Source organism: Stigmatopora argus, chromosome 6, assembly GCF_051989625.1.
Source record: "Stigmatopora argus isolate UIUO_Sarg chromosome 6, RoL_Sarg_1.0, whole genome shotgun sequence".
Classification (NCBI taxonomy): Eukaryota; Metazoa; Chordata; class Actinopteri; order Syngnathiformes; family Syngnathidae; genus Stigmatopora; species Stigmatopora argus.
Window position 1 is genome coordinate 13,813,545 of NC_135392.1, and position 20,801 is coordinate 13,834,345.

At 40.2% G+C, this 20,801-nt stretch overlaps 1 protein-coding gene across 5 annotated transcripts; it reads left to right on the forward strand.

Annotated features, from left to right (window-relative positions):
- The first annotated feature begins 2,540 nt into the window (after positions 1-2,540).
- Positions 2,541-20,706, forward strand: slc41a1 (solute carrier family 41 member 1). 5 transcript variants are annotated; one of them, XM_077602961.1, is made up of 13 exons: positions 2,541-2,912; positions 4,719-4,835; positions 5,062-5,276; positions 5,358-5,848; positions 10,303-10,410; positions 13,056-13,127; positions 13,670-13,814; positions 14,281-14,427; positions 15,291-15,438; positions 15,765-15,844; positions 16,267-16,407; positions 16,631-16,779; positions 17,675-20,706. In XM_077602961.1, the coding sequence occupies exons 4-13, from the start codon at positions 5,366-5,368 to the stop codon at positions 17,858-17,860; spliced, it is 1,659 nt and encodes a 552-aa protein (XP_077459087.1). In that variant the 5' UTR covers positions 2,541-2,912; positions 4,719-4,835; positions 5,062-5,276; positions 5,358-5,365; the 3' UTR covers positions 17,861-20,706. The 5 variants fall into 5 exon arrangements, with proteins under 5 accessions (XP_077459087.1, XP_077459086.1, XP_077459089.1 ...); XM_077602960.1 differs by having other exon boundaries at positions 2,574-2,685; positions 2,772-2,912; positions 5,062-5,848; XM_077602963.1 differs by lacking the exon at positions 2,541-2,912 and adding an exon at positions 2,976-3,069 and having other exon boundaries at positions 5,062-5,848.
- Positions 20,707-20,801: the final 95 nt, after the last annotated feature.

Below are 20,801 nucleotides of genomic sequence, written 5' to 3' on the forward strand. Positions count from 1 at the left end.
TTTAACATCAGCATTTTCTCAATTCTGTGCTCTAAAACAGTGTTCTTTAAATTACTAGTTACATATTCATTTTGGGGGAAACTAAATATGCTTCTAGTCTAAGATTCTCCTTTGGGCTGTTTGGATTTTATCAATTTAATGGAAATTTGAGCAAAATAAAAGATTTTCTTTCCGATGGAAGAATAATTGATTAATGATAGTACGTGTCTAAGTGTGCATATGTTTGGTTTATTTTTAAACCAAAATGTACTGAATGAGCAGATGAGCAACCCAGCGTTATTGATCAACAACAATACTGTCAGACAATACACATTTGAAGCAAATGTTCACAAGCTTGTCACAAAGTTTAATAGGTTACGTAAAAGCCATGTCAAAGGAATAATAAAATATGGCAATGTACATCATTATATGTTGACTTTGACAAACCTTGAATTACTTGTTTTTGCATTATTAGATTACAAAAAATACTTCAGATTACCCAGTCAAAATGTTTATGCTGTCAACGCTGAAACTCACGCAAGGAGAACATGCAAACTCCCCACAGGAAGGTCCAAACCTGGGATCGAATCCTCAATCTCAGAAATGTGGGGCCGACGCGCTAACCACTCGGCCCTCATATTTTATAATTGTTTTTCAATGACTTGGTCACTTCTTGTGTGTAATGTTCATTCATTCATTCAGACCCCCTACCATCCTCGAAAGGGTTGTGGGGGTTGCTGGAGCCTAACCCAGCTGTCTTCGGGCGAAAGGCAGACTACACCCTTGACTGGTCGCCAGTCAGTCGTAGGCCACACAGAGAGACAAACGACAATCCGCACTCCCAATCATACCAGCACCAGCGGGAATCGAGCCCACGCCTGCCTGCACCAAAGTCAGAGGAGTGAACCTTTGTGTGTAATGGTCAAGTGAAAATATACTGTGTATTTATGGTTCCCAGAGCAATATTGTTCCGTTTTATAAATAACTTGTGTCATAATATTTATGTTTAGTCTTACATTTACCAAAATGATGAGGGAGGGATGATTGTAAAAATAAATAAATAGATGGGCAAACTAGGTGGGCAAACTATTCCACAAAGGGCTGCAGTGGGTGCAGGTTTTCATTCCAACCCATAAAGAGACCACCTTTTCACCAATCTGGTGTCCTGCAAGTGCAATCAGTGGGTTGCAGTCAGTTGCTTCTTGTTTTCTGCAGAAATCTCCTTGGTTAAAGTGCCTTTGCTGGATCCATTGCAACAAAAACCTGCATCCACAGTGGCCCTCGAGGAACGGTTTGCCCACCCCTGGTCTACCCATTAATTTGATGTCACTTCTACTGAATCGTAAAGCTGACTTTTTTTTCTTTCCCCTCCTGCTCATAGTGGTGTTGGAGTAGAGCAGGGGTGTCCAAACTTTTTGCAAAGAGGGCCAGATTTGGTAAGGTGAAAATGTGTGGGGGCCGACTATTTAGCCTGACATTCTTTGAATGTAGTAGTAGTAACTAACCATGGAAATTTGACCGTTATGGTTTTTTTACGGTGGAACAAACAGAAACAAATAAATCCGTTCCTCTTGTTTGGCCCTTCAGACTCTGGAGGTTCAGAAGCTCTTCACTCACGTTCATGTCATTGTCCACTCCTCTTAAAAAGATCAGTAACTGAGCGGTGTCGGACGCATCCGTGCTTTCACCGCACGCTAACGAGAAAAAGTCAAACTCAGTTCCTTTTGCCTCTAACTGTCTCTTAATATCTAATGAAACGTCTTCAATTCTCCGTACCACAGTATTACGAGCCAGGCAAATATTGGCAAACTCTTGCTTCTTCGCGGGACAAATTTTCTCAACCATTTTCATTACACAGTCTTTAATAAATTCACCCTCAGTGAAAGGTTTGCAGTGCTTTGCAATCAGCGTTGCCACTTCGTAGCTTGCCTTTGTGGCATTTTCATTTGACTCACGGACTCTTGTGAAAAAGCTTTGCTGTGCCGTTAAAACAGCTTCCAGTTGCTTCACTTTTTCACCGCGTTTGTTCCCAGTTAGCTTGTCGTAGCTAGCATGTTTCGTCTGGTAGTGCCTCTTGATGTTGAATTCCTTGAAAACAGCCAGTCTCTTGGCAAATTAGGCAGACACAGTTGTTTCGTATTTCAGTGAAAAAATACTCAAATTTCCACTTGTCCTGGAAGCGGCGGCCCTCGCGGTCAACTTTCCTTTTTTTGTTTACAGACGCCATGTTAGAAATGGGCTGGGCTGAAACGATCACGCAAGGTCAAGGGTCACGGCGGCCAGAGTGCGGCCACAGGGCTACTGCCATCTTCTGGTGAAATGAAAAATATGAAAAATAGCTTTTTGTACACGTATTTTATACTGTGGTCAACAGTGCTGGCGGGCCGCATATTATTGATTTCATGATATAAAAAAAAAAAAAAAAAAAAAAAAAAAAAAAAAAAAAAAAAAAAAAAAAAAAAAAATTCATGATAGAGGCCGCGGGCCGGTAAAAATTTGTCCACGGGCCGCAATTGGCCCGGGGGCCGGACTTTGGACATGTCTGGAGTAGAGTGTAGGGTTACTAGGCCCGTCCCGTCTGCTCCAACTGTGGAGGGAGGGCTCGCCTTGTGGCTTCTTGGCCCCCTGCATCGGACGGCTGTATTGTAGATGCGCACCCCAAGTCGAGCAGCCGGGTGGCGTGGGCCAGTGAACGGGCGCGGCAATGTGAGTGGAGTTGACCGGGTTTAACTATTAACCGGACGCGTTCGGTTACCATACTTAAGGCGTGCATACCGGCATCCGCGGCTCAGCCCAAGCGCGTAACCAAGAGGTGGAAGTGGAGGAAGAGGAGGAGGCGGAGGAGGAGAAGGAGGAGGATACATGCAGCAAGCTTGCCGGACTCCAACGGAGCCTCTGCCGGGGTATTCCGCCGATCCACGGCCTTCAAAAAGGTAATTGCCCCACGAACGTGTGCGATCAAACAACCCGTGGGAGAGTGCCAAGCCTATTTCTTTCGTGTTTCACCGCTGACAGTCGCGCAATTGACGGAATGTGTTGTCATTTCTTGGGGACCGTTCACTCACCATTTATTCCGACGATAGTGCATTGGTTTGTATACTCGCGTTAACGGGTGGAATAGTCGTGCTTATGTTGTGGCGATGACTTTCTCTCCGTAACGGGGTCGGAACAGAAAGCCTTCTGGCCTTCTTGACGAAACGAGTCGAAGAACGGAGCAATGGGGGCGGACGGAGGGGGGCACGTCTATTCAGTCCTGACCAGGGAGCACTAATTTACGCCTTTGCCATGTTGAGTTCGCCTGGTATTGGTCTTGACTACTAAACAGGGTTTTTCAACAGGGATAAACGCTATCGTAAGGCGATGTCGCAACACGTGTCGAGAGAAGTTTTTTTGTCCTCTAATTTGCCTTTTCTTTATTTTTATGACTTATCTAGAACAGTATTCTATTATATTGATGTCAGGTGTATGGGCACCTGTCATCTAGGAACACCTTGGCTATTTAAAGGTGTGAAAGTAATTTTCGACATTAGTAGAAGTGCAGATACAGGTTTTAAAAACACTTTTGGAGGTAGAATTTGGCTGAGCTTGTATAAAGGAAGACAAAAATGTTCAGACGCAGGCAGGCTTCAGAACAAGGCGAACGATATGCAGCTATACTGTCAAAATATGTCCATAGCTTTGATAGGTTTCTGAATGGTAGATACAAGCTAAAATAACAATAACAGTAGAGGAAAAAATATACCTGACCTTGTATTTATTTATTTATTGGATCATTTTTAAATGCCAGAAAGATGTTTTTCAGCCTGGCTCAGGACCAAATTTAATTCCCAAGGATTCATTCACATTTAAAGGGCAACATCCAATATTTCTCTTTCTAAAGGCCACGGATGACACTTTGTTGCATGATTGCTTCTCTGAATCGATTGTTTCTTAAAATGTGGTTGTCCCCATAGTTCATGGTCCATGTCGCCAGCTAATTGAAATGGCCTAACTCTTCATGTAAATCTGGCCACTGTTGTCCCTGTATTCATCACCAACTTGTAAATTGGTTTACCCTCTTGGGTCATTTTTAGTTTGTAAAAGTAGTAAGAATAGCAGTAAGAATGCACAGGTTAAGGTTTCGAATATGTGGAGTAAAAGTAATTAAAAAGAAATCTTAAGTAAAGACTAAACTTACTTCCCACCATTGCACTTTAAAATAAAATGTTTTGTAATTAGTATTACTATTAATAATATGGTTGGGGCTTCTATCCGTACTTGGTTGTAAAATAATATTTGTTCTCATCCACTCCTATATTTTCCCCTTCTTTTCAAGTATTCCCACATAATTTGGTAAATGTACTGGCAACTCCTAAATTCCTGACAATTCATTCATGCTTTGCGTCATTACCCATCTGTTTTTTAAATATACAGTATGAACATTTTATTGGTGTTGTTTTAATGTGTGGCAGGGCACAGTGGAGGGTTTAATATCGATTCATATAACCCATAAAACTCAGCATTTCTTCTAATACTTATAGACTCTGTACATTTATTTTCATGTTAGTATAATTGCCGTGCTCATTTTCTCTAAATACGGGCATACGATATTATGATTGAGGTCCTGAGGCAACTGTATTAAATTGTTAGTGTATTATGTGTTAAAAAAAGTTTTCCAATTCTGTTTAACAACCTTGGAGTGTTAGCTGTTTGAAGTTGGATGAGAATGCATCTAATCAATTGATATGCTCTTCTTCCAGTTTATGGTTCACTCTATTTGGACAAGTTCCCTTCTGTGGCTGGTAATCCAATCTCAGTGCAGCAGACCTTTAAATATCTTCTGTGAAAAGACCTTTGCAGCAGCCACGTGGTGTAAGGTGAGACATCGCCAATCCGTTATGCGAACTAGTCTACTGTGATCAGTGGACTGTAGACAGGACGAGCCTCCACTGCACTCTAGAAACTGCCGAAGTCCCACATTTCTCATTTGACTCCAAACTATTCTGTTAAGAAGAATTTTAAAACGACTTTAGAGTACTGCCCATTGGGGTTCCTGTGGTGAGTCCTTGCGCCAACTGGTATTCTCTCTTCTTTTCTTGCCAGCCCATACGGAGCTTCTTACATTGAATGGAGAATATACTGGTCCTGCTCCCAAAACACCGACAGGAACACGTGGTGTGCACACAAACTGACGCATGTGCTCTGCTGCAATTTTTCCTCTTAGAGCAACTTCCATTTTGGATTTTGATAATGATCACCATCCCCTCTTCACTTTTTTAATGGGATAAATATTTTTGACCAGTCAGAATTAGTGCCAGGTTGGCCGATCCCGTCACTCCCTCAAAATAGTTGAGCAAACATTGTCTAGTCTTTCTCATCAAGCCAATTGTCTTCCAAAGGCTTCCGCATGGTACTTTGGTCGAAAGAACAAGACAAACTGCCCGACATCAACATGTCTTCCGGGGCGGTTGAGATCAAGAAAGAGGGAGGGCCCCTTTCACCGGCCTTTTTCAACTCCAACTCCACTGTCCATCCAGTGATTGTCACTCAAGGACCTGAGGAAGGGAGCCCAGAAAAAGGGAGTGAGTTTGAGCTGAAAGAGGTAACGTCCTTCACAGAAAAAGCCAATGAATCCCCAGAAAATGAAGAAAAGTTGGACATTACTGTGGTTATGGACTGCCGGGCTAATGCCAAAGGTCAGCGAGAGGAGGATGCACTCTTGGAGAATGCAAGCCAAAATGAGAGCGATGACACCAGCAATGGCCGGAGCCCTGAACCACCAGCACCCCTCAAAGAAACCTCCTTCTCAATAGGTCTGCAGGTGGTTATCCCCTTCCTGCTGGCCGGGTTTGGGACTGTGGCAGCAGGAATGGTGCTCGACATTGTCCAGGTAAGGAAAAACACATTGAAGGCATATTAACAAAATGCAACACTCACAATCTAATCTCTGTCCTTACCCAAACAAATTATATGTTAATGTTGAGATTATGTCTGAAACAATACGTTTTTGTCACAGAAACTATGCGATAAATGAGAGTATTGTAGATTTAGCAATTCAATGATGTACTGTATTTATTGTACAGTATGTATTGGTATATCATAAATATATCGGCAATACTGGTCGTGCAGTCAAGTTGGACCAGATTGATGCCAAAATATGCAGTATATCGTACTTCATTATTCTCCAAATCCTCTGTGTATGTGTGTGTATTCTTCTCCGAGCTACAGTAGTTCTTGAGAGGAGAATGACTACTGAAAAACCAAATAGATTGGCCATTTTATACAGTATCTTCGTCGATGTAGTTATTGTGAGAGGCCTAGTTGAGATATGCAGAAAGATTTCTTAACATATCATAACTCTATCTCTTCAGCCAGCATTCATAAGGAAACATTATTTTAAAAAGTCAATTGCTTTTATTGTTCAATTTCCTTCGTACTAATCTGCAGTCCATTAACTGTGTCCCACAAAACAACATTGAGAATAGTGTCGCTTTGTACAAGGAGGTTCTTCTCAATATCTTTGCGTGAAGACATCAAAGTAAAATTTCTAAGCAAAACTGCAATGCAGATGGATCTTTACAAAAGAATTCATAACTCAAGCATTTGAACAAAGTGGTTATCTTGGAATGTGTAAATGCTTCTTGGCATTAACAGTATGCTTTTTTAAAGACTACTATTGTAGCTTGCTATGATGGTCGGCACTACCTACAATTTAGAAACAAAGTGGTGGTTATGGTTAAATTACTGTGGTTCTGCTATTCTACCAGGGTAGACTTTATTCTTTAATGAAGTCAATGAGGTTAAAGTTAAAAAAAATCAAATACAACATATGATATGAATTGGTGAAAGGTCAGCATCTAAAAATACTACATATTATGCAATGCAAATTCTCTTTATAACTAGAGTGCAAGTTATACTCGTAGTAAAAAAAGAAGAGAAAAGTGTAGCGCGGTGGCAATTTGAAAACCTTAACTATTGAGGTATCCCGATCAATGTGGAATTTTGAGGTATGAGGTCAAACGTTTTTCATGCTGTCCCATGTTAGGCCCCATGCTGCTGTGGTATCTCTGTTTTCCAAAACACTCGCTCGATTCACCATTGCTCAAGTGCCGGTTGTTTCCAGTCTGTCTTCTATCATGCAGCACAAGTACGAACAATTGGTTTCAGGCAATGATAACCTTGCCAGGCCATTGTAGTATAAGTGTAAGTGTTACTCACTTGCTATAAATTTTTTCTTCTTGGTGATACTGTGAATTACTGACTCGCCTAATCCCCCTCATCCTTGTTTGAGGGTAATTCTAACATACTGTTTTGGGCTCTGGTACGTTCCGACTGGGCCACTCGGCAGGTCTCCACAAGGCCTCTTATAAGTGTGACCTTTTAAAGTCAGTCACTCTGATTTTCTGTAGCACACACACACCCACGCAGAGTTTCTGGCATCGTTCCTATTGGAGGCTGGCCCAGAAAAGACCATCCAGACTGGTGTGGAGATTTCTGCATAGCACTGCTCAGTGACTTGGCAGTTGAATGAATGGCCTTAAACCGCCAGTCTCTCACTCCCATGGCCAGAAACCTCAAGACTGGGGTCATAAAGGGTTATATATGTGTTTTAAAGGCCGTGTGGTGCAAATCCTCTCGGGAAGCCCAGATCAACATTTCTTAAAAGCTTAAAGTTTTCATTTTCTTTGGTGCAGCTTGAATACAATCCATTCTGTTTGACCCTCCAAACCTTATTTGCCATTTCTGTTTATGCTTCCCACCAAGTAGGACTATATATATATATATATATATATATATATATATATATATATATATATATATATATATATATATATATATATATATATATATATAATCCATTCCTAAAACGTGATTTTTTTTTTTACATCACTGCTTTAGAAAAATATGATTATTAAATTGGCAATTTTTGTTTCTTTTCATTATTTCTTGACCCGATTAACAAATGCAATAAAGCCCAAGTATAGTGTAAAACTGAAATTCAATTTTATTTCAGAAAAGGTCCCACCTACATGCATTCATGCACCAGGATCACGAACTCAAATAAAACCTAGTAAGAAACTACTATTTAATCACCCAAATTTGAGTGAGTCTCATTACAACTGGGAAAAACAAAATGCAAGTGCAGTGAAGTGGCAGAAGGGTCTTTAGACGTATTTTAAGCAGCGCTCAGCATTTCCCGGCATATATATGTAACACTTCAGGGTTATTACATAAAGAAAGTTCCTTCATTAGTGAAAATAATTGCCATTAACTAACAAGAAACCGAATCTGTGTTTATTATAGCAATTGGATGTGATGTTTAATCTTGCAAAGAGCACGTTAGCTTATACTTTGCATTTGTGTAAACACTGTGCAATGAACTTAATAAGTCGTCATGGGATCATACCAAAACTATAACCCGTCCATACTTGTAGCATATGGAAACTTAGACCATTGACTAAAGTCTCTTGACGCTGCCAAATTGCATTGAGATTGCATGCCGTGAGGTTCAGCTGCCGAATTTGAGCAGCAAGCAAGTGGTCACAACTAAATCACAGCCATGTTACTGAATCGGGCTACTGGGCCATAGAAGGGATTGCATATCAGAATTCCTACAGGTCAGTACACAGTGGTACTGAGGGCGCTCCCTCAATTTCCTAGAACTGAACATGTAACCATGATGACAGTGGCCTTCTTCTTCTTTGGCTGTGAGCCAGTTTTCAATGAAGATAACAACATATACCACCACAGGAGGTACTGAGATAGAGTAAGCCTAAAAGCATGTGGCAGTGAAAGAGGAGAGCAGTGCTCACAGAGGTGCTCTCAAGGCTGCTGCTTTGGCAGATGGCAATCAGCCAAGGCAAGGGACTTGGCTGTAAGCAGCTCTGTTTATGTGACGACAGCAAACGCAAAGTTACAAGTAGTCTAACTAGTAGTGGTTTTGCACCGCACCTACAAATGAAACAAAGCTTTGACATCATCACTTCTGTACATCTGTCAGCAAGCAGCATACAGTACAGTATATTAATGCAGGAAGCAACTATGCAATAAAAGTCTAGTAGTATTGATTCAACTCAGATTAGACCGGACTGTAAAGGGAAGATGGCTTTGGGACCAGTTCCAAAGATAAGCACCTTTATTGGAGATAGAACAATTATTTTAAAAAATCATGGTATTTTGATTTTCAGAGCATTAAAGCATTGAAAATTCCCAGTCTGTTATGTGATGAAAGACATAGCATTCTATTATAAAGTATTTATTCATGCATTTTCATGTTTATAATAATAGAAATAGCAGACCTAGTTTTACAGTGTAAAGTGCAGGTAAACACTAATTTGAAGGATGGAAAATATGTTTTTAGTGCTCTAAATTTGTGTATTCATCAAAACGATAGAAGGATCTATTTCCATAGCCCTTCTAAGTCTTAAGCAGCAGGCCTATTCATACATTTTCTGAACCGGTTTATCCTCACTAGGGTCATGGGGGATGCTGGCGCCTATCCCAGCTGACTTCGGGCCAGAGGCGGGGGACACCCTGTATCGGTGGCCAGCCAATCGCAGGGCACAAGCAGACGGACAACCATTCATACTCACACCCATACCTAGGAGCAGTCAGCCTAGCCTTCCATGCATGTCTGTGGAATGTGGGAGGAAACCGGAGTACCCGGGGAAAACCCATGCAGGCGCGGGGACAACATGCAAACTACACACAGGTGGACTGACCTGGAATTGAACCCAGGACCCCAGAGATGTAAGGCCGATGTGCTAACCTTTCAAGCCGCCGGGCCGGCCCAGCAGAACCATGTTCAGTTGATTTCCTGGCTAGGGGCAAGCCTGTGCTCTTGCAAGGGGGTGTAAGACGCTCGGTGTGGGAGTAAACCCTGTCATTCATTATCTTTAATAGCTGCACATTTGTTGACCTCAATACCGGGTGGGAGGAAAAACTGGTTTGTTCAGTGGAAGATTGACTCTCACCTGGTATGTGGAAGTATAAGCAGATCTGATGGGGACATCACTTCAATTCGGCCATGGAGATCTCCACTGTAAAACAGGCACTGGAGACCCCCTTTCTTGCTGATTACTCATGTCCATATAGATACATCTTTGCTGCATCAATATATTCTTTGTGCAGGCTGATCAACCAAATGTGGCAATCAGCATTGGAATGAAAAAGTTTAGAGTTCTAATCCTTTTAGGGTCCTGAGACTTAAGGGCCTCCCTACTGAAAATAAAATGTCATGGAGACACAAGCAATATAAAGCCAAATACGTTATCAACATGTACCTGGGTTTTGGATTCAGGTGTTTACTGTGGTATTTTGAGAGTATTGTTGTGATCATTTCAGCACTGGACAGTATTTGACAAGGTCTCAGAAGTCTTTATCCTCGTTCCTGCACTACTGGGGCTCAAAGGCAACCTGGAGATGACGCTGGCCTCAAGACTTTCCACAGCGGTAAGCAATGTTTGTCTATTTGGCTTTATTTTCCTGTTCAGTACCTGAGCTTTTGCTGATTCTATCGCTATTTAGTGTTTTTTTTGTCAAGTTTCCTAATCCTCGAACTACGACTGTCATTAAGGCAAATTGGTCATGGGGTCACAGGTTATATTGACAAAGTATCCTGCAGTTTCAGAAGAAGTGATAGCAACATTCTTCTAACCCTCTTGAGTGATTTTTTTTCTTCTAAACCTCAAATATGCCCTCACCCTATATGCATAGTTGTCACAGCTAAAAAAGACTTGTATAAAGGGTGTAGTGTAACATAATGAAAACTCCTAGTATGCTGGGGAACACACCTTAAGGTTGTAATTTTTATCAGCTGACATTTTTTGTGCACTACCAAAATTCTCTTTAAAGGGACAGACAACACCTGTATGAAAGTGGTTGCTCTAAGTATTATAGAGTATGAAAGATTTATGACATTTATTTTTACCTCAGCTAATAGAGAAAATCCTGTTTAAATATTTAAAATGACACCTTTCACAAGAGCAGCGGTGTATCAAGTATTTCAGAATCGCTAATATAGGTCACCTACAATTCTTTTAGGCACATTTGTTGGAATGCCTTCTTTGCAGATTAAAATTAGCGGCATCACATAAAGGAAACATGCATTGAAATAATAAGAAGGTTAGATATATTTGGTTTAGTTCCCTTTCAAAGGAACAAGGGAATTAGGACGGAGTTGAAGCCATATAGACAACCCTCACATTCTTTCTACACATGGTTAACAAGTCACAACGCTGATTAGCACTGAGATCAAATGAGCTGGCTTAAATGAATCCCATTTCACAATTAAGCCATTCTAACATATTACATAGCAATTTCTGATTGCTATTTCAGACAAATTGGTGTCGAGCAGCCATAGTGTCGCTCTTAATTTTCCCTTGGCAAAACAAAAGCAGAAAGCAAACAAAAAAAAACAATAATAATGATTTGACATCTGGTGCAGAAAATCAGATTTTGCTCTTTGTCATGTTTGAAACCTGTTGCCTTTGAATAAGAGTAGTGATCCAACAGCAATCCTCAGAAACTGGGCCAGAATTTGGAGCTTGTCTTAAGACATTACCATCATCTCTTTATTGGTTGGCCCCAGCTGAACCACGTTTCTTTCCATGTAGCTGCTAATTAGGAGATTAAAAGTACTGCAAGTTTTTTTGGTCATTTTTCTGTTTTATAAAGATAATTTAACCCTTACTGAGAGTTGAGGGAGTCTTTACTCATTCATTTATTCATATTCAATTCCCTCATGAGGATTGACGGGGGTGTTGGAGCCTATCTCAGTTAACTATGGGCAGTAGGAGGGGTACACTCTGAATTGTCTCCCAGCCAATCACAGGGCACATAGAGACAAACGACCCTTCACACACTCTCATACCAAGGGGCTGTCTCTTTTTATTAAGAGTTCATCTTAAGTTTTAACCCTCAGTGCTCTATTCTGATATTTGGCTTTTTGTTATCAGTCCCAAATAAACTTCACTATCATTGTGTCAGTTAGTTTTCTTTGAACAGCCTCATGCATGGTACAACAATGTTTACATAGCCCTGATAATCAGCCTTATGTGTTCTAATGCTACATAGACACTATCTACAACTTAAACTGACACATGGATAGACATTGGTACCTACTTCATTCACTTGGCGCTTTTGAATATCAGCCATGTAGTTATTTACTGGCCATACTGTCTAATAACATTTAGGATCAAGTAGTCACTTTAACTCAAGAACAACCTTGTGATCCATTGTTTCAATGACATAAAATAAGGACTGTTCCTATTTAAACAAGCTAACAGACACTTTTTCCTCTTTCTAATCCTGTCTATTGCCATAGTGGTGCGATGGTTAGTACTGTCACCTCACAGCGGGAAGCTTTTGGGTTCAAACCTGCCTGCTGGGGCCTTTCAGAGTGGAGTTTACATGTTCTCAACGTGCCTGCATGGGTTCTCACTTATTCTCACAGACCAAAAACATGCTAGTTTTTAAAGGTTTATTACACTTTCAAATAATTCTATGTGTAGGATACATTTTTTTCTGTCTGTCTGTTGTGCTCTGTGACAAATGTGTATAGTATGTGATCTGGATGGATTGACACTTTTTGCATTATGAATGATCAATAGCTACTCTAATTTATCAAATACTCATTCATATCTTTGTATCTCTGTCCAATTAAATATTTACATTTACAATCGCATGGACACCTATTGACCCATTAGCTCACAATTGCCTTAAATGAATCAGGTGGAGGTGCAGGTTAGGGGCAACTTTTCAAAAGATGCGTGAATCACCGTGCGTACCAAATTCAACAGATGGAACAGCAATTCCAAGTTCTGACTGCGTGTGGAATTTGGACTTTACACAGTGAACTACTGTGACCACTGACTACAACCCTTTGATGCTTGAGAACATCTGTGTATGTGTGTGTGGGGGCGGGGTGGCTGCAATGAGATAAGTGGCGTCGGCCAGGGTGGGGATCAGAGATGAGAGCATCTTTGTATAGAATACTGATCTCTTATTGTTCTAATGGAGCCAACAGGCAACACCATGCACGAATACATTTATGTGCAAGTGATAGCTAACTTGATGTGTTGTACTTTGTCTTTCAGGCTAATATTGGCCTTATGGACACTACCAAGGACATGTGGAACATGATCATGGGGAACTTGGCTCTCATTCAGGTATAAAATCCTATCAAGGCGCTTATGTAAATGAATGTACATATATGGTGTTTTACTTTTTCTCTTAATTGCTTTATGAACTCTGGCTATGGTCCCCGACCACTACCTGTCCATTTATTACACAGAAAGAGTAAAATAAGATCTATATTTTCTCCCACAGAACATTGTCCTTTTCCACTTGACATGTCATGACGGTTGTATCAGTTACCTGATATGTTACTCCAAATGATAAGACCATAAACCAGCAAACACGAGTGGAAAAATATATATATTTGCAGAGCGTCTTTGCAAAAGTGAAGGGCAAAAAGATAGAATAGAATTTAGAAGATTATTATTGTTATTTCAATAATTATTTAGGGATACAATATTCAATTCCATTCCATTCGATGCTCTAAGATGCACTCAAACTGTTGTCATTTACACAACATTTCAGCATTCATACTTTTTGTGCTCTTTTAATTGGTTTTCTGTGTCATTTATTGCATTATTTTACACGTGTGCTTTGTCTTGATTTTTAATGGTAGGATGTCACATTTGTTCAGGTCCAGGCCACAGTGGTGGGGTTTTTAGCCTCCATTGCTGCTGTGATCTTTGGTTGGATTCCAGAAGGCCACTTCAGGCTGGGCCATGCAGTGCTTCTTTGTGCCTCCAGTGTAGCCACTGCCTTTATTGCATCACTGGTACTAGGTATATCATTAACGTTTAACGTGGAGAATTAATACAATTTGAATCTAATAGTTTAAAAGGCTTTGATTTTAAATGCCTATTTGGGAACAATTTTCATCTAAATTTTATGTAGTGGGAAAAATGATGTCATTTTTAAATAGGTTCTTCCTCTTCAATACTTATGACTTATTGCAATGTTAATGTTCAAACTTCATCTACAATTTTGAATACTTATGTCTTGCTTTTTATTTATTTAATTATTTTTTTTACTCCGACCAAGGTTTCAATCAATCAAAATCAAATGCCTTTATGGTCATCATACACAGCTGCGTATAACGAACCACCAATTTTGTTATACGCATCTGTGTATGATGACAATAAAGGCTTTTGATTTTGATTGATTGATTGAAGCCTTGGTTGGAGTAAATAAATACATTTAAAAAATTAAAAAATGACCGTCAATGTCTCCTCGCATTTGGGCCCACAGGACTCATCATGATTGGTGTGATCATTGCAGCCAGGAAAGTTGGCATCAACCCAGACAATGTGGCCACACCTATTGCTGCTAGCCTGGGAGACCTAATAACCCTGTCCCTACTGGCCGGCATCTCAACAGGGCTATACAAGGAACTAGGTAACACAAGCACAGCGTAAAGACACTAGAGTAGCAAGGTTAGGAACTATACATTTATAGTCCATTGTTTGCAGTCAACCATTTGTTTCATAACACTATGTGATTGCATTAATACATTTGAGCACTGCACGTGATTCCCTTCCACAAGATGGTCATATTTTGGGCAAATACCCTGGCTTATAGTTCATGTTGCACTTTATAATGTAATCAAATGTGCACAATGTAATTTATCAGGGAAAAATGGATATAGACACGCTTTCTGATATTAGGAGGACAAAAGGGCTTAAAATGTACTTTGGAAAACAGTTCATGCTTCATCCTCCCAAATGATCATGTGCTGAGCCTAATTGTATAACTTAATGAAGGTTTCTAGAATTGTGAACAATGTGTAAGAACAGGGCGAGTGATTGCCCAACTGTTTGCCTTCTTTGTTGGTATATTCACCGCACCCTGTCTCACTATGTTATCTTTTGTTTAGTCATCTAGTCTGATGGACAAACACAGCACTCCTTTTCTGAACAATTCTTAACCAGTGTGCACTAGCTGCGTTATGTGTGTATTTAAAGATGCTAAAAGTGACACTTAAATCACTCTAGTATTGTGATTCCAGGATACATCCTGGTTTTACGTGACAAATTTCCTGTTCCTCCTCTTGGAGTTTGTTCATATACATCTTTAAGGACACAAATATGGAAAAGTATAAACTGTAGAGAGTGAAATAGAACATCAAGTAATATTTTACCGTTCTATTGTTCAATCATTCATTGAGGTGATACTCACCCATACATCTTGCTTTTTACATATGAATAAAATTACACTTAGAGAGGGTCTGTATACAAATCACATGTGATCTTCTCATGCAGAGTACAACGATTATGCCAATCCTTTGGTTTGTGCCGTGTTCGTGGCATTGTGTCCAATATGGGTGCTAATAGCCAGGAAAATTCCATCCACTCGAGTAGTCCTCTACTCTGGATGGGAGCCGGTCATCATCGCTATGGCCATCAGCAGGTATGTGAGTGAGTCAAAATTCTTCCCAGCCTTAGTTGTTTCTCAATTTTCTGCAAATGAAAATTAATACACATGAAATACAAAAAAAATGCCTTATGCTGTTTATTACAGATTTTATGTCATTTAGGCGAGGTTAGGTTAGAACTTTATTTCACCCCGTATTCGGGAAATTTCTTGGTTGCAGTAGCAAGATAGACACAAGACACACAAGACATTGTAGACCTAGGTAAAAAACTGGAGCCAAACACATTTATAGTCTAAATGATTATGTCCATTCAATTTTCAAAACTAAGGTCCGTTAAAACTATCGAATGTCCATGTTTCAGTGTCGGTGGACTTATTCTTGACAAGACTGTTAGCGACCCCAACTTTCGTGGTATGGCTGTCTTCACTCCCGTCATCAATGGTGAGAAATCCGTGTTTAGTGAATACGTTGTCTTTATAAAAGATTGTTTGGAGGATGAAGAGTTTCTCTAATATGCAAATAAGGCCAAGTGGAATTTGACGAAGCCAGTTTGACACGCCTATAAAGTGATACAAATCAAATGTCATTATGAGTAAAGTGCATAACATTACTTCTTGTTGATACTACTAACATTTGAGTATGAGCAGCTAATTTTAGAAACAGTTGTGTTATGGCTTTGAAATTATAGTCATTTGGCTAGTCCTGCCATGAAAGTAATGCACGGGTTGGGGTACAGAGTTTGTGTTTAACAAAAATAATACACGTGTGAAAGTAGACAAAAGGATATTTGGGATATTTCAAATACTAAATGAACCAGATTACAACTGTGTTCACTCACACCTTGGTTTTTGTCTATTTGTCAGGTGTGGGAGGTAACCTGGTTGCGGTCCAGGCCAGTCGAATCTCCACCTACCTGCACATGAATGGTATACCAATGGGGGATCCGAATCCCACGCCCCGAAGCAGGAAGTGCCCCACGCCGTGCACCACTTTCTTCACCTCCAGTAAGTTCATAGCAATTCTATAAAAAGGAGTTGTATAACAAATATATACCATTTTCTATCACGATAGAGATATGCCACGATATAATGTTTTTTCTTGTTTGATTAAAAAAAAAAAGTATGTACTCTGACAGTTTAATAAGTAATAATTCACTAGTTGTAGATTATACCATCTCTTATATAAACGATGAGTTTAATCAAAACCCTACTTACTGCTTCTCCCTAGCTGTGAACTCCCGTTCGGCGCGTGTGCTCTTCTTACTGGTCGCCCCGGGTCACCTCGTCTTCCTCTTCACCATCAACTCACTCAGGGGTGGACACACCACACTAACCCCTGTCTTCATCACCTTCTACATGGCTGCTGCACTGCTGCAGGTGAACATATAAATATGATATATCAAATAATGCAGCTGTTTGTACTGTATGGATTGTTTGTACCACGGTACTCGGACGTTTGGTAGAACGGACGTTTGGTCGACCGGACGTTTGGTCGACCGGACGTTTGGTCGACCGGGCGTTTGGTCGACCGGGCGTTTGGTCGACCGGGCGTTTGGGCGACCGGACGTTTGGGCGACCGGACGTTTGGGCGACCGGACGTTTGGGCGACCGGACGTTTGGGCGACCGGACGTTTGGGCGACCGGACGTTTGGGCGACCGGACGTTTGGGCGACCGGACGTTTGGGCGACCGGACGTTTGGGCGACCGGACGTTTGGGCGACCGGACGTTTGGGCGACCGGACGTTTGGGCGACCGGACGTTTGGGCGACCGGACGTTTGGGCGACCGGACATTTGGTCGCCGGGTTCGCTCGCTGTCAAATTATGACAGAGTTTACTGTTGATATTTTGATATTAGATATTTAGATATTAAACTCACTCTCTCTCTCTCATTATTATAATTTGGAGAGCTGGTTTCAACTGTAACAACCCGGCAACCAAACGTCCGTTCTACCAAACGTCCGTTCTACCAAACGTCCGTTCTACCAAACGTCCGTTCTACCAAACGTCCGTTCTACCAAACATCCGTTCTACCAAACATCCGTTCTACCAAACGTCCGTTCTACCAAACGTCCGTGTGACTGAACGTCCGGTCGACCGGACGTCCGGGGACCAAACGTCTTTCGACAAAACGTCCGGTCACGCTGTACCACACTATTTTGAGAATTGAATTCATGCATAGTCTAAGGAACTGAAATGATTAGTAACAATAATATTAAAAGTGAACTGGACTGTATTTACGTATTTGATTACGTACTCAATGTTTTCTTCCAGGTAATCATCCTGCTCTACCTAGCGGACTGGATGGTCCACTGGATGTGGGGTAGAGGGATGGACCCCGACAACTTCTCTATTCCCTACCTAACTGCTCTGGGTGATCTGTTGGGAACTGGATTCCTCGCCCTTTGCTTCCACATGCGCTTTTTCATTGGTGACAGAGACTCCAATTTGGGAAACTGATTGCATGCGTCAGCAAACAGGTCCCTTGCACATATGGACGATGATAATGGAAAACTGGAAGTTTCCCATGAAAGGGCTAATCCCTTGTAGGCTTCTGATTGATGATATAGTGCTCCGGTTTACAATAAGAACTGGGTGCACTAGAGTGAGTTTCAATGTGGAAATATTGCAAACTCTTTTTATCTTTTATGGCCGCACAGATATTTGTGTGCGAGAACAAGAGTCCCTTCTCTGTTAATGTTGTACGTTTGTAAATGATTATTATTATGAGTAAATAATCCGTTTGTTGTAAATTGATGTCAAGTCTATTTTGAAACGCTCTTCCTCATTATTTTAAATGGGGAAAATAGCAAAGAAATATGTTTCTACGTGATTGACTTGACGCAAATCCAAGAAAATAAGCAAAAGAAAAGAAAAAGAACCCTAAGCAGTCAATATTACTTAATCACCAAGTGCTTTGTCTAAAAATGCAATTAAATGTTTTAAAATGCAAATACATTATAGTGCTTTAGAAGAGTGCAAATGCCTACTGTAGCTAAACTTCCTGCTTGCCTTTAATTTGATGACCGATACTGTTTTACAAGGAGACGGAACCAGAAATATTACAATATAAATTCCCTTGCACAACAGGAAATTATTGTTTTATTCAGTTTTTTGAGAAATTCCTTGTTGGACATTCTCAAAAACAAGGTAAATTGCTATCCTCCCAATCCTGAGGTTGCACCAAATGTTTCAGAACAAAGCTTGATCCTGAATACTCACTCTTTGACATAATGACATAACACTCAAATTAGCATGTATTGTGCAGAGAAACAGATAGGCTCCCTCACAAAACAGCAGGCTTAGTTATGTTGTGCAAGCCATATCTTCAGGCATTCATAAGAGGCTTAAGAAGTCTGAAGAGCTCAGCTCAAAAAAACATTTGTGCACGCATACAGATGATGTGTTTATGAAGCCTCACCTTGCATAATGGCAACTGTAGTGTTTTTAGTCTTTCTGAACATTTATTTGTGGATAATAGGTGCCTGCAGACTATAAGAATTTATTGGAGTTGCCCTGTTTATAGCCACCAATACTGGGGCCTGGTCCATTAGATAAACCAGCACCAAAGACTCACCATTAGTCATCAGAGGGCTGATTTGAAATCACTCGTTCCAGAAGGTTCACAGAACGACAACTAAAAATTCAGTATTTGTCTTAAAATTTGAATTTGTCGCATAAAATAATACCATAAATTTATGTGTAAGCTCACTAACGAAATACATTTTCATAGTTACTAAACTGGGCCAAAAACTGGTCTGCACAAAGTTCCCATACATCCTGTTGAAAAAAACTCACCGAAAATTTTGAAGCAAGGAAAATTAAATGCCAAACTATTTACATCTCACTCTCCTTTCTTCTAGTAGCGAATGCGTGTTTAGATGAAGGATAAAAAATATCTATATTGTGAAAGGAATGGACTATTTTGATCAAATGAAATAAGCGAGAGGTGCCTAAATCTTGCATGTGCTTGACTTATTTGCCACTTTTCAGACTTCTGTGATATCTCAAAGGGGCCAGAAGAGCACTTTTGCAGTGCACTCTTTTAGAATGTGAAAATATTCATTTTATCCTGTTTCTCAATCTTTTGAATGATTTTTGGGAAGAAATGTTAGTTATGTTTAAAAAAAAATCCTTTGACTTAATCATTTTAAACCTTTCTTGGTTGTGTCTGTCATAAATAGGATTGAAAGAAACCTCTCCAAGGGAGCAACTTTTCAAAGCTGTCACAACAGTACTGTAATTTGCTAAATTGACACTAGAGAGAACCAGAGAGTTATTTGGATATCAAGTTTTGTTTTAGTTGATTCAAATCCTACTTTGGGAGATTTTTTTGTTATTCTTCTTTTTTTTTTCAGGTCATACCCACACATGTTCACTCATATCTCAGTTTTTTTTTCTCATTCTCAACCTCCTCACTGACCAGGTGCCCGCCTTCTACTCTATGTTAATGGAGAGTTGTGAATACTTCTGTAAGAGGGCAGATAATGGTTTGTCTATTTATTATTAGAAGCACACAAAGCAATTTGTAAATACTATATTTATTCTATATATAAGGTTGTTTATTGTGTTCTTTCATTGTGTCTCTGTTACTTTGTCCCCTCCTACGTCTACTGTTGAACTTTTTTTTTTGAATGGCCAGTAGTATTTTTTGTTTTTTGTTTTTCTTTTGAGAAGTTGCATGGTGCCTAATGACATAGAATGGCCTTAATCACTACGAGAGCCGAGCTCAACTCAATGTAGCCGATCAACAGCTTGATAGCGCCTTAAATTAGCTCTGATTAATCATTGCTTCACCTTGATTGTTATATGCAATGTAATGTAATATTGTAATTTTTTTAAAATGCAGATTTATAGTGTGAAGGACTGAGAGCACAGGTTACAACAAGAGTTCACACGTACGGTATGTCCAAACACCTTCGGCAGTTTAAGGAAATTTATAAGCATGAACAAATGAGAAATTGTTATTTTTCAAATGCCAGAAAGCCTGAAAATATGCATTACTGCACACATTTCTAGATTGTAGTGCCACCTAAGATATCCAACCAAAACCCACAAACTGCCTTTTTAACACCAGTGGTTTAGCCACGTTGAAGTCAGAAGGGCTCTCAGGCAATCACAATCCACATTTAACTGTGACCTCCATTTCCTGTCACATTTGCTGCATAAGAGGCAAAATAGTAAACATAATAATGATAGTGGGGGGTAAAAGCATGTATAGCCTCTCCAGTACTGAAGCTTGTGGGTTCTCTTTGTTATTTCCTCACTTGCTGGGAATAAAGGACTTTATTGTTTCATACATTCAACTATGGTACTGAGTCTTTTTTTTTACATTTGATCACACAAAGCTCTGTAAACAACGACCACTTTTTTGTTCCAACGTCAATCTCGGCAGAATTGC